This window comes from Mobula hypostoma, chromosome 28, assembly GCF_963921235.1.
Source record: "Mobula hypostoma chromosome 28, sMobHyp1.1, whole genome shotgun sequence".
NCBI classification, from domain to species: domain Eukaryota; kingdom Metazoa; phylum Chordata; class Chondrichthyes; order Myliobatiformes; family Myliobatidae; genus Mobula; species Mobula hypostoma.
The window spans coordinates 33,703,470-33,718,503 of NC_086124.1; the positions used below are offsets into that span (position 1 = coordinate 33,703,470).

Sequence of the window (15,034 nt, forward strand, 5' to 3'; positions counted from 1 at the left end):
AAAGAAGCTTCTCAAGTCAGAGAAACTCGGAATAAAAAGCAATGCTGCAGAATGTAACATTGTAGTAATGAGCTGTTCGTTGGTCTCCCCTCTCGCTAGGGAAGGAGTCTCACTCCTCTGCCCTTGTTATCGAGAGAGAGCCTGTGGCATGCCAAATTGTTGGGCAAACAATGGGTTTTGTTGGACGGCAGATCATGGTCTCTTTTTGGGGGCTTGCTTGATGGGTGGTGGGTGCTGATGTTTCCCCATTAACTGCTAAGAGGAGATCTAATGCCACACAGTTTTGAAGGATGTCCTAAGCACGGCAACCATTTCTGTTGTAACCTTTCCCAAGGGTCATTGCTTACCCTTTTTAAGGCTGCAGCAACATTTTAATTGCTCTTATATTCCTTACAAATACATAAAATAGAAATACAATTGATGCAAAATGATCTTCTGAAATGTCTCATTTACTTTTAGACTCAGGAGATAAAGGAAAGATGTGAGTATGTCTAATGCGAGAAAAAACATACTTAAGGTAACAAGATCGTAACCAATTACCCATGGAGTAAAGGAGTAGGCTCTATTTCCACACAAGGTATGTATTGTTCCATGAACTTAGACTACTTCTTATTACTTGACAGGAGCTTTGTTGACTTACAATATTTTTTGATCATCAATAGCACAAATATACATTGAGTCATCTCAATTGGTACACTGAGTAGGAAAAATGGGTAAAGAATATTAGATACACTTCTTAATGGCCAGTAGTTGCTGATTGCTTGAGGTCTTCTGGCTGGTTAGTGTTTTGCCCACTGTAGCCCAGCAGTGCAGGCACTGTGACCAAGAGGTTACAGGTACATTAACCACAGTGCTTATTGCCTTTGTTGGATACTTTAGTTTGTTTGCAGTGGCTGGTGTGAATCCACTTACTTTTACCTTCTACTCTCCCCACTGAGTTGGTAATTAACAGCTCTTAATAAGGACTTCAATTACCAGCTCCCAGTGGCTTCTGAAGTGGGTTTTTAATCGGGATCCACTTGCCAGGAAACAGGAAGTTTTCTCCTTCTTTTGGGTGACTCCAAGCAGCAGAAACCTGTTGAGAAGCAAACTGGACATCTTGGGCTAATTTCACACAGTAATTAACAAAATTGTCTGCCATAATGTGTACATCAGAGATCGAGGGCTACTGTCAGTGACACAGGACACCCTGGTACCATCTCGAATGGACTTAGTTTAGTTTTCTTGTTTGGGGTTGCTCTGATGAGACCATAGGAAGAGCTATAGGTGATGATACTTCCTCAAGATACTTAGTCGTTTGGTAATTCTGTTGATTTGTTCGATGTCAACTCTGGATGATATATACAAAGAAAAGGAAACTCATTGTTCATCAGATGACATAATATCTGACAAACATTCCCAGTAAAATATGTTCCTTTGTCAGAGTCGCTGTGGCATGGGAATCCCCATCTCAGAATATAGTCCTTGATCAGATTTTTTGCTGTGTGAGTGGTAGTTGCTTTCCCCGCTGGATTAGCTTCCATCTATCTCGAAAACTTGTCAGCCATTACCAGTACATCTGAGTATCCTTGACACTTTGGCAAAGAAATGTAGTCTGCTAAGTGTAAAAATTGACCAGATGGGGGAGCATTTAATTACGGTAGCTTTTCTGATGCTCCAGGATTCATTTTTTGATATGTTTGTCGAGGTTTTCCCTGCACTTTGGATTTCACCACCACTGGGAGAATATGTGGTTCATCTTTTGCACTCCAATGTGCCCCAGGGAGTGTACTTTTTGTGCCAGATAAGGAAGCAATGTAGTTGGAGCTACTAGTCTCTGACTAGTGCCATATCCCCATGCTCCCTCATTGTTTAACCTCCCACTATTCTCCATTCAGAACCACTTTTCCTAGTTAGAGCATTGAGCCTGCATCTTTCAAATATCTTGTATGTTCATCTGTGATTGTAGACTTCAACTTTTGTTTCCATATTTACAATTGTCGGGTTTACTGCATACATTATCTTTCATTCCTTCCCGTGCTGCCTTTTTGGAATTTATCTCGCAAATACATATCCACAGCTTTGCATTGTAGTCATTTCGGAGTGACTTTTACATTTCAATATGTCAACTTCTAAGTCCTTGTACAAGTTGGCTATTCTTGATTGGGGTTCCTTCAGCTGTAAGAAATTCTCTTTGTGTCTGTAAGTTTCCAAACGCATAGCCATCCCCAAAAGGACATGGAGAATCAGACTAGATATTAGCTGATCTTCCTTCTGCCGACTTACAGGTTTCAATGAAAACTTTAGTTCTTCCTGTTGCACAGAGGTACCAAGAGCTATGCATCCTGATGACAGCACTTCATTTCCAACAACCACCATTTGAATTCCGCTCTCAACCATTGAAACACCATCAATGTGCAGAATCAGATCTCTGGCAAAGTGATAACCAGCAGATCACAGGTCAGCTCCATGTTCTTGAATTAAGTCAGCCGTCACGTGCTTCTCACTTACATGCAAGTGCCAGGGATTCTTAATGCAGGTACAGTATACAATGTCATTTTTTTTTTAAAGTTTGAAATGCTTTCAGTTGTTCTTCATTAAGAATCATAGCGTTGTCTAAGAACTTGCCGTCTTTCAGCAAATTGTTGAGTGATTGAGGAATAGTCGCTGGATCTTCCACTAGTTTGTCAATACATTAATCAGCAATGCTTTTATCTCCAGTCCCGTGTCTTTACTCTCTTGGTCTTTATTGGAGCAGGCTGCGACATAGCTGTCAATGGTATTGTTTTTTCACTGTCGTCCGTTCCTGAGTTGCTAGGGACCCCTGTAGAGTCCATTTCATGTCTAGCACAGGAGCAGGGCATTTGACTATAATGTTGTGCAGAACTAGCTGAAAAGCAAATGTAAAACACCCAAACACAAATCCCTTCTACATACACCACACATCTTCCTTGCGTCCATGTGTCTATCCGAATGTCTCTTAAAAGCCTCTGATGTAGTTGCCTCTACCACCATACCAGGCAGCACTCACAACACGCTGGAGGAACTCAGCAGGTCGGGCAGCATCCGTGGAAAAGATCGGTCGACGTTTCGGGCCGGAACCCTTCGTCAGGACTGAAGACAGAAGGGGCAGAGGCCCTATAAAGAAGGTGGGCGGAGGGTGGGAAGGAGAAGGCTGGTAGGTTCCAGGTGAAAAACCAGTAAGGAGAAAGATAAAGGGGTGGGGGAGGGGAAGCAGGGAGGTGATAGGCAGGAAAGGTGAAGAAAGAATAGGGAAAAACACAATGGGCAGAAGGAGGCGGAACTATGAGGGAGGTGATAGGCAGCTGGGGGAGGGGGCAGAGTGACATAGGGATAGGGGAAGGGAGGGGGAGGGAATTACTGGAAGTTGGAGAATTCTATGTTCATACTAAGGGGCTGGAGACTACCTAGACGGTATATGAGGTGTTGCTCCTCCAACCTGAGTTTAGCCTCATCATGGCAGTAGAGGAGGCCATGTATGGACATATCTGAATGGGAGTGGGAAGCACAGTTGAAGTGGGTGGCTACCGGGAGATCCTGTCCGTTGTGGCGGACGGAGCGGAGGTGCTCGACGAAGCGGTCCCCCAATCTGCTTCGGGTTTCACCGATGTAGAGGAGGCCGCACCGGGAGCACCGGATGCAATAGACGACCCCAACAGACTCACAAGTGAAGTGTTTCCTCACCTGGAAGGACTGTCTGGGGCCCTGAATGGTGGCAAGAGAGGAGGTGTAGGGACAGGTGTAACACTTGTGCTTACAGGGATAAGTGCTGGGTGGGAGATCCGTGGGGATGGACGTGTGGATCAGGGAGTCATGGAGGGACTGATCCCTGCGGAAGGCAGAGAGGGAAAGATGTGCTTAGTGTTGGGGTCCTGTTGAAGGTGGCAGAAGTTGCGAAGGATAATGTGCTGGATCCGGAGGCTGGTGGGGTGGTAGGTGAGGACAAGGGGAACTCTGTCCCTGTTGTGGTGGTGGGAGGATGGGGTGAGGAACGAAGTGCGGGAAATGGAGGAGATGCGGGTGAGGGCATCATTGATGATGGCAGAAGGGAAATCACGATCCTTAAAGAAAGAGGACATTTGAGATGTCCTGGAACAGAAAGCCTCATCCTGGGAGCAGGTGTGGCAGAGACGGAGGAACTGGGAATAGGGAATGGCATTTTTGCATGTGGCGGGGTGAGAAGAGGTATAGTCGAGGTAGTTATTAGAGTCCGTGGGCTTGTAGAAGATATCGAGAAGGGGGAGATAAGTGTCCGAGATAGACCAAGTGGATTTGAGGGCTGGATGGAAGTTAGAAGTAAAGTTGATGAAATTGACGAGCTCAGGATGGGTGTAGGAAGCAGCACCCATGTAGTCGTCAATGTATCGAATGAAAAGTTGGGGAGCAGTACCAGAATAGGTTTGGAGCACAGACTGTTCCACATAACCAATGAAGAGGCAGGCATAGCTAGGGCCCATGTGAGTTCCCATAGCTACACCCTTAGTCTGAAGAAAGTGGGAAGAGCCAAAAGAGAAGTTATTAAGTGTGAGAACCAGTTCTGCCAACTGGAGGAGGGTAGTGGTGGTGGGAAACCGGTGAGGACTATTGTCCAGAAAGTAGCGGAGGGCTTTGAGGCCTTCTTGATGGGGAATGGAGGTGTATAAGGATTGGACATCCATAGTGAAAATGAAGCGGTCGGGACCGGGGAACTGGAAGTTATTGAAGAGGTGGAGGGCATGGGATGTATCCTGGATGTAGGTGGGGAGAGACTGAACTATGGGTGACAAAATGGAGTCCAGGTAGGCAGATACAAGTTTGGTGGGACAGGAGCAGGCAGAAACTATGGGTCTGCTGGGACAGTCAGGCCTGTGGATCTTGGGGAGGAGGTAAAACCGAGCGGTACTGGGTGTGGGAATTATCAGTTTAGCGGCTGAGGATGGAAGGTCTCCGGAGTTGGTAAGGGCGGTGATGGTACGGGAGACAATGGTTTGATGTTTTTTGGTGGGGTCCTGTTCTAGGGGTAAGTAAGAGGAGGTGTCAGAGAGCTGCCGTTTGGCCTCAGTGAGGTATAGGTCCATCCACCAGACTACTATGGCGCCACCTTTATCAGCGGGTTTGATGGTGAGGTTGGGATTAGTGCGGAGAGAGTGGAGGGCAGTGCGTTGAGAGGGACTGAGGTTGGAACAGGAGAGAGGAGTGGTGAAGTTGAGACGGTTGATATCTCGGCGACAGTTGGAGATGAAAAGATCGAGTGCAGATAGAAGGCCCAGGTGGGGTGTCCAGGAGGAGAAGGAGGGTTGAAGACAGGAGGAGGGGTCATCAGTAGGGGGATACATATGTACTTTTACTTTAACAGTGATCCCGAAATTTTAACAGATTGTCCTGCAAGCCGAATTTATTTTTTTCCATGCTCTGATAATTTGCTCGAAATTTCTTACCTCCTCTGCTTGTATGAATTTAATTTTTAATGCTCTGACTTGTGTATTTAATTAGTGCTCTACAGGTTTTCACTATTTTACAACAGATGTTTTTAAAAGTAGCTATGCAGCAGCCCCCAATCCTGATTTCATCTGACAATGGAACTAGTTCTTTATTTCCTCAGACAATTTGGAACATATAAGGAAGTTCTTCACTCTTTTGTTTATGCGCTGAATATTCTCTCTTTGTCATGGATTATTCCAGGCTCTAAATCCTCCCAACTATGCCAAATGACGACTTTTGGATTTAACTCCAATATTCTTTTAGAAGTCAGGAATGAGGCATAAACTTTTTGCTTCGCAATCGTTTTATTAAACAATGACAGAACAGGAACAGTGCCAGGGGTCTTCTACTCGAAGAAGACAAGCTAAAGATGGTATCTATCATAAAAAAGCCACTTTTATACCCAAAGATAAGAAATTTTCCATTCAAATCTATGATTACAATAATCCAATAAGTACTTTATCAATATTGCAGTAAAAATTAACCAATGATGAAACACTACTCACTAAATGAAGTGCAAAGAAGCTCCAGAATTATACTTTGCACAACCACTAGAGGTAGAATAAACTTAGGTATATAAAGGCTACTTAAAATACAAGCAGATAATTAATTGTTGAACTGCAAAGATAATTACAATTAAAATTGAACAATTGGATCCAAGAGACTCTTGGGCAAGTGCACACTCAATCTGTAGAGATAGTACATTCTGAAGATCAGATTTCTGGGTAAGAATGGTGCCACTGAAAGCACTGTCTCCCCTCTGCCAAATGCCACCAATTCAGTCAATATTTTAATGAGAACTCAGTTGGCAACCTCAGCAAGATCCCACTAGCAAAATAATGGCAACAGTCATAAGTGTTGTAGGGAACGGGGCGAACCCAAATGCAGGACACTGGCACGGAGATTCAGCTAGGATGCAGACCAGGGCGTGAGCGTGGCGGGAGCTGAACGGTGAACAGGAAAGCAGGAGGCTGGCAGAACTTATCTTGACACGGAGCGTAGAAAGGCAAGCGGTAGACAATACTTTTCTTGACACGGAGAGATGGAGTTACACAGGTAAACCTTGGTACTGAAGTAAAACTTAGAATCCTTATCTTAACATGGAGAGACAGAGCTACACAGGTAAACCTTGGTACTGAAGAAAAACTTAGAACACACAATCCTAGGCGGCTGGGAACGTTAATTACCACACTGGAAAAACCAACGATCTGGCAACGAGTGGATGCAAAGCCGGGGTTTTATGGTGCAGGTCTTGATGAGAACCAGGTTTGTCGCCATCAAAGGCAATTAGGAGAAAATGGGGAACTAACAGTTGGGACCATGACAGTAAGTCAGTCAACCTAATTATATTCTGTCACTCAGCTTCCATATGTCGCTACTCTTGTCATTCATTGCCACGCACCTGCTGTTCATCATTTGCTCTGACCCCTACCTTGGCGCAGAGCCCAAACTCTGCCCTATGCTGACCAGTCTCTGGTTTGTGACACTGCTCCATTGAACATCCAACTAATGGTTCTCTATTCCGCTTTCAGACTTCAGAGGACAGAGGTATATTGTAAGTGAAAATAACCCATAACATTGAAATGCACCGGGAATAAGGAGATTATCTACTAATGTCACTCTTTCTCGGCCCAGAGATTTGAGGAATGAAGAATATGCCAGACATCACCTTCATCCGTCTGCAGAAAGTCATGCGGGCAATTCAAGGGAAACCTCTTCACCCACAGAGTGGTGACTGGGACCCATCACCACAGGGAGAGTGAGAAGAGAACAGCAGGGATGGATTTAGGAAGACTGTCGTGGAACAGAAACTCTGCAGGAACCACTTAGGCTGAGTTGACTCCCTACTGTAGTCTGGGTGTGTTGTAGATCAGTGGTCCCCAACCACCGGGCCGCAAGCATACGCTACCGGGCCGTGAGGAAACGATATGATTTGGTGATATGAGTAAGCTGCACCTTTCCTCATTCCCTGTCATGCCCACTGTGGAGCCATTACGTATGCAAGGTCATTACCCGCGCGTCATCCATGTCAGTGCGGGAAGGAGATCAACTCCTCGAACTTGCAAATGACGACGGGCTGAAAAGTATGTTTGACATAACATCTCTGCCAGCATTCTGGATCAAAGTTTAAGTCTAAATATCGTGAGACAGCCACGAAAGCATTGAAAAAGTTGCTTCCAACATATTTCTGCGAGGCGGAGTTTTCTGCAATGAATGCAACGAAAACTAAATTGCGGAATAGACTGGACATAAGGAATCCCCTTCGAGTATCGCTGTCTCCCATCACCCCTCGATGGGACCATCTTGTTGCAGGGAAACAAGCCCAGGGCTCCCACTGATTCAGCGATATTGGTGTGTTGCAATGATTTTATATGTTCATACGGGGAAAATATGTGCTGTGTGTTTAATATCCAAACGTTACTTAAAATGTTATGATGCTATTGACTTACTTATATAACTAGATAACAATTACAGCACGGAAACAGACCATCTCTGCCCTTCTAGTCCATGCCGAACGCTACTCTCACCTCGTCCCACCGACCTGCACTCAGCCCATAACCCTCCAATCCTTTCCTGTCCATATACCTATCTAATTTTTCTTTAAATGATGATATCGAACCTGCCTCTACCACTTCTACTGGAAGCTCATTCAACACTTACTTCAAGCTCCCCTGATAATTGACTTATCACTATATTCATGCGAGGAAAATATGTGCTGTGTGTTTAATATTAAATTTGTTAGATAAACCCTTTTAGAAACGAAACTGAGTGTATTAGCCACTTATCACCTATATTCCGGTTGTGATTAACACACAACCCCGCCCCCGACAAGAATCGCCAAAACGATTTGCAGAAAAAATAATCGGGAGGCGCACGCATGCACAGGTGACACATGCGCACTAGTGCCCGCGCAAGGCTTCATGGTCATTGGAGTCTTTCTCGGGGTAAACACAATGTACTTGACTGCTACTCTTGTCCGTTGGCAACCCTACCCCCCTACCCCCCGAGGTCGGCCGGTCCGCAAGAATATTGTCAATATTAAACCGGTCCGCAGTGCAAAAAAGGTTGGGGACCCCCATTGTAGATTCACCAAGTACCGAAGACAGAGTTTAACATAGAACTAATTTCTTTCTCACAGCTCCAGAATATTAACCCTATTAAAGGTGAAAATCTGCAGAAGAAGCGCTTTGCATGCCCTGTGATCAGGTTGCAGAACTGGGTGTGATAAGTGGCAGCAATAATTGCAGAGTTCGACATCACGTGTAGCCTCTCCGGTGAAATGATATCGTATTTGGTAAATAGGGGCCGTGCACAGTTCTGATTTGATAGAGACAGCACTGAGAGCATGGAGGAAAATCTGGAGAAACTTCTGAAATGCCCGGTTCGCTGCTGCTGCTACAGTGCGATCGAGAATCTCTGGAGGAAAGCCCCAAAATCCTCTGCTTTGCCTGCTGCTGGAGACCGGGGCTGGGGTCAAAACACTTGGCAGAGATGGTGCTCAGTCCTCGGTGTCGGAGGGCTGATCGGAGCTCGAAGTTTTCGGACGACTCAGAGTCGGACTGTGGTCGGGCATGGCAGGGAGAGTTTTCTTCCTTCTCCCGTCTGCGTGAGATGTGGGACTTTCGAGAGACCTTGAACTTTTCTACTGTGCCATGGCCTGTTCTTCATCAAGTTATGGTATTGCTTGCGCTGTTATAACTATATGTAATAATTATGTGGTTTTTGTCAGTTTTCCAGCCTTGGTCTGTCCTGTGTTTCTGTGATATCTCACCGGAGGAATATTGTATCATTTCTTAATGCATGCATTACTAAATGACCCTAAAAGAGGACTGCCTGTCCTCATAATCTAATCAATAGAACTTGCCTCTGGATTCACCAATAATGATGGTTAAATATGGAGGTTACTTAAACTGTTTCCCTGGAGTGAACTTAGTGTGCGTCACAAGGTTAAAAAAGAGTTAGATAGAGCTCTTAAAGACAATGGAGTGAAGGGATATGGGGAGAAGGCAGGAAAACGGTACTGATTGTGGATGATCAGCCATGATCACAGTGAATGGTGGTGCTGGCTCGAAGGGCTGAATGGCCTGCTCCTGCACCTGTTGTCTAAGGTCAGATGAGTGAGTGAATCCTTTCCCACATCCAGAATTAGAGAATGGTTTCTCCCCAGTGTGAACTGAATGGTGTGTCTGTAGGTGGGATAACTAAGTGAATCCATTCCCACACATGGAACATGTGAACTTCCTCTCCCCGTGTGAACTGAGTGATCTCTCTGTAGTCTGCATGACTGAGAGAATCCCTTTCCACAGTCAGAGCAGGTGAACGGCTTCTCTCCCAGTGTGAACTTGCTGGTGTCTCTGTAGGATGCATGACCGCGTGAATCCCTTCCCACACACGGAACACGTGAACGGCCTCTCTCCAGTGTGCACTCGCTGGTGTCTCTGCAGGCTGAATGACCGAGTGAATTCTTTCCCACAGTCTGAGCAAATGAACGGCCTCTCCCCAGTATGAATTCGTTGATGTAGCTTCAGCTGAGATGATCGAGTGAACCCCTTCCCACAGTCTGAACAGGTGAACGGCCACTCCCCAGTGTGAACTGACTGGTGTGCCAATAGTTGAGATGACTGAGAAAACCCCTTCCCACAATCTGAGCAGGTGAATGGCCTCTCCCCCGTGTGGACTCGCTGGTGTGTTTGTAGATGGGATGACTTAGTGAATCCCTTCCCACAATCCGAGCAGGTGAACGGCCTCTCCCCAGTGTGAACTCGCTGATGTTCCTTCAGGTGAGATGACCGAAGAAATCCCTTCCCACAGTCTGAGCAGGTGAATGGTGTCTCCCCTGTGTGAACTGACTGGTGTGCCAGTAGGTCAGATGACCGACAGAATCCCTTCCCACAGTCTGAGCAGGTGAATGGCCTCTCCCCAGTGTGAACTGACTGGTGATTCTGTAGATGGGATAACCGAGTGAATCCCTTCCCACACACTGAACACGTAAATGGCCTCTCCCCAGTATGAACTCGTTGATGTACCTTCAGTTGAAATGACCGAGTGAATCCCTTCCCACAGACTGAGCAGAACAGCAGCCACTCCCCAGCATGAACTGACTGATGTAACAATAGTTGAGATGACAGAGTAAATCCCTTCCCACAGTCTGAGCAGGTGAACGGCCTCTCCCCAGTGTGAACTGGCTGATGTGCCCTCAGTTGAGATGACCGAGTGAATCCCTTCCCACAGTCTGAGCAGGTAAATGGCTTCTCTCCAGTGTGAACTCGCCGATGTTCCTTCAGTTGAAATGACCGAGGAAATCTCTTCCCACAGTCTGAGCAAGTGAATGGCCTCTCCCCAGTGTGAACTCGCTGATGTGCCTTCAGGTCAGAAGACCGAGTGAAGCCCATCTGACAGTTTGAGCAGGTGAAAGGCCTCTCCCCAGTGTGAACTCGCTGATGTTCCTTCAGATGAAATGACCGAGGAAATCCCTTCCCACAGTCTGAGCAGGTGAACGGCATCTCCCCAGTGTGAACTAACTGGTGTTTCTGTAGACGGGATAACCGAATGAATCCCTTCCCACACTCCGAACATGTAAATGGCTTCTCCCCGTGTGAACTCGTTGACGTACCCAAGTTGAAATGACTGAGTGAATCTCATACCACAGTCTGAACAGAACAGCCACTCCCCAGCGTGAACTGACTGGTATTCCAAAAGTTGAGATGACCGAGTAAATCCCTTCTTACAGTCTCAGCAGGTGAGATGACTGATTGGATCCCTTCCCACAGCTGAGCGGGTAACTGGCCTCACTGTTGTGTCTGGGGGTTGGCTGCATGAAAGAATTCTTTGCCACAATGATATCTCCCTGCAAAGTTCTCTGAAAATTCACAATGTTGGAAGTCAGATGTCGTGAATCCGTCAGTGCAGGTGAAGAACTGATCTCTAGTGAACAAAAGTCGTGTTCTCAGCACCCCGATTCCAGCCAATTTCACTGAATTACAACAGACAACTTCATGTCAGGCACAAAGCACATTTCCAGCTGGGATGCGATACTTCTTCATCTCCAATGATAAACCACAGATATATTGGTGTTACAAAGGAAATATCTGGTCACTCCTTAAATACCTGGACAGAGACAGCAAATCTGATGTGTTGTTTGAGATTCCTGTACACAGGTTCTTTGCCTCTTCTAACCTGTAAGAAGATTTACAAAAATACATTAATGGGATAATTAATCAGATGGGATAATTTTAGGCCCTACGGTGAGCTCTGACATCACACTGTTACAGCGAGGTTCAAACCAAGTTCCAGGAACTGCTCAAGGCATCTAGACTGACCATCAAATTCTCTAACGGTCCTCTTGTCTGTATAAGAATGGAACATTTCTACCCAATTTTAATCTGCGACTTGGCTCAATTTGTCTCTCTATTAGTACCAATTCACGTTCTGGTCATGTCTCACAGCGTCACAAAAGAGCACATGATATGACACGGCCAATTCTGGAGACTTCGTAATTATTTTGACCAACCTCCCCCACACCCGCTGGTGATTGTTGGTGATGGACTCATCAATGGAATGCCAATGAATATGAAGGGAAAAATAGTGTTTCTCGGTAGAACATAGCACTTTGGTGATGTGAAAGCTACAGGTTACCTGTCACCCAGCACAAAGGTGTTTGATATCATTATGTACCCAGAGAAAATGATACAAAACATGTTCTCTTGGTAGAGAGGTCCAAAAGAGGAGGAGGTAGAACGAAACTGATTTTTTCAAGAACTAATGGAAGGATTTTGTTCTTTTTTTTCCATGCTGCACTAACAGATTGGAAGGTAGACTCTTCATCACCAATTGACTCAGAACTATATTAGTAATACACACAAAATGCTGGAGAAACTCAGCAGGCCAAGCAACATCTATGGAAGAGTAAACAGTTGACGTTTCGGGACAAGACCCTTCATTAGGACCGGAAAAAAATTTGAGAAGTCAGAGTAAGAAGATGGGGGGGGGGGGGGTGCAGGAGAGAAAGTAGTACGAGCTTGTAGGTGATAGATGGAATCGGGGAGAGGAGGGGTGAAATAAAGATCTGGGAAGTCAATTGGTGAAAGATAAAGGGCTGATGAGAGAGGACAGAATATCATGAAAGAAAGGAAAGGGGAAAGAGGGGGGTGATAGGCAGGTAAGGACATAAGGTGAGAGAGGGAAATAGGAATGAGGAATGGGGGGGGGTAATTTCCAGAAGTTCAATAAATTAATGTTATTGCCACCAGGTTGGAGGCTACCCAGACGAAATACAAGATGTTGCTCCTCCAACATTGCGACAGTAGAGTCCATGGACTGGCATGCAATGGGAATGGGAAATAGAATTGAAAAAGGTGGCCATCGGGGGATCCCACTTTTTCTGGACAACAGAGCACAGGTGATTGGCGAAACAGTCTCCTAATCTACGTCGGGTCTCACCAGTATACAGGAGGCCACACCAGGAGCACAGGATACAACAGATGACTCCAACAGAATCACAGGTGAATTGTCACCTCACCTGGAAGAACTGTTTGGGGCCTGAATGAAAGTGAAGGAGGAGTTGTAGGGTTTGGTGTGGCATTTGTTCCGCTTGCAAGGATAATTACCAGGAGGGATAAATGGACAAGGGAGTCATGTAGGGAGTGATCCTTGCAGAAAGTAGGGAGAGGGAAAGATGTTCTTGGTGATCAGGTCCTGTTGGAAATGGTGTAAGTTACAGAGAATTATGTGCTGGATGCGGAGGCTGGTGGGGTGGAAGGTGAGGACAAGAGGAACCCTAATCTTAGTGGGGTGAGGGCAGATTGATGGTGGAGGAAGTTAAGCCCCTTTCTTTGAAGAAGGACATCTCATTAGTTCTGGGATAGTGGAGAAAGGACAGCCCTTGTCGTTGGAAAAAAAAAGGAGGGCATCTTGCCCTCATCCCATCCAGCCACCACCCCACCTGTAATGGGGTTCCTCTTATCCTCACCTACCACTCCACCAGTCTCCTCATCCCATTCACCTGCCGCCCCAAATGGATCGCCCAGTGGCCACCCATTTTAATTCTTCTTCACACTCTTGCAAAGAGGTAACACTCAGGTTGGAGGAGCAACACTCAGGTTCTGTCCGGGTATCCTCCAACCTGATGGCATGAACATCGATTTCATGAACTTACTGTACCTGCCCCCTATCTTCATCATTCTCCATTCCCATTGCCCCCTCTCCTTACCTGCCAATAACCTCCCTCTGCTGCTCCTTTCTTCCATGGATTTCTGTCCTCTCCTACCAGATTTCCCCTTCTCCAGCTCTTTATTTCACCCCACCCCCTCTCCTGATTTCACTTATCACTTACTACCTTGTACTTCTTCCTCCCCTCTCCCACCTTCTTACCCGGACCTCTCATCTCGTTTCTCCAGTCCTGATGAACGGTCTCAGCCCAAAACGTTGATGGTTTATTCTTTTCCATAGATGCTGCCTGGCCTGCTGAGTTCCTCCAGCATTTTATGTGTATTACTTTGATTCCCAGCATCTTCAGAATTCTTCTTGCTCGGAACTATACTCTTGTTCGAAGTTTCTAATCCTTGCATTTAGATAGATGGAGTACAACAGTGTCTGGGAGATACATCCGCTCCCATTCCCTCTGCCTGTGCTTCGGGCGGAGAAAGTGCTGGAAGTGTTACCCATGGCTGCCTTTACACAGAGAAACCCTATGAATGAGAGACCCACCTATCTGTCATGGTTCCAGCAACGCACACGCACCTCAGAAATGGCACCAGCAGCTTCGCTGATCAGCCACCAGCTCCCGGGGGCCGGGGTACAGATCGTACGGCTGAGAGAGGGGGAAATGTCCAGGACTGTCCTAGGTTTGCAAAACCACGGTGTGTCCTTAGCTTGCAGCAAATGTCCTTCAATCGCGGTGCGGACACCAATGCTGATGGAACCCCTAACACGTGAAATTCTGCAGAAGCTGGAAATCCAAAGCAACACCTTAAGACCATAAGATATAGGAACAGAATTAGGCCATCGAATCTACTCCACCATTTTATCATGGCTGATCCATTTTCCCTCTCAGCCCCAATCTACTGCCTGCTCCCCATACCCCTTAATGCCCTGACTAACTAATCTATCAAGAATCTATCAATCTCCTTTGGCCTCCATAACTGACTGTGGCAACAAATTCCACAGATTCACCACTCCCTGACTAAAGAAATTCCTCCATTTCCCTGTTCTAAAAGGACGCCTCTCTATTCTGAAGCTGTGTCCTCCAGTCTTAGGCTCTCCCACTACAGGAAACATCCTCTTCACATCCACTCTAACTAGGCCTTTCAACATTCAATAGATTTCAATTAGGTCACCCCTCATTCTTCTAATGCTCTTCATATGACAAGCCTCCCCCGGAATTACCTCCCCTGAACCCTCTCCAATATTAGCACATGCACATCCTTTCTTAGATAAAGGCCCTAAAATTGCTCACAATACTCCGTGAGACCTCACCAGTGCTTAAAAACTCTTGAAATGACTCAACCTGCAAATTAGCCTTAAGGGAATCCTGCACAAGGACTGCCAAAACCCTTTGCGCCTGCCTGTCCTTTTG

The 15,034-nt window shown here is 46.1% G+C and overlaps 1 protein-coding gene across 1 annotated transcript in view; it reads right to left on the bottom strand.

Moving 5' to 3' along the window:
• LOC134339102 (gastrula zinc finger protein XlCGF26.1-like) overlaps nucleotides 1-15,034 on the bottom strand; it is a 72,985-nt gene that overhangs the window by 36,772 nt on the left and 21,179 nt on the right. Inside the window, exon 2 of the mRNA XM_063035410.1 lies at nucleotides 9,835-11,637. Coding sequence (XP_062891480.1) covers nucleotides 9,835-10,964 — 1,130 coding nt within the window. The 5' untranslated portion in view covers nucleotides 10,965-11,637. The remainder of the gene's footprint in view (nucleotides 1-9,834; nucleotides 11,638-15,034) is intronic.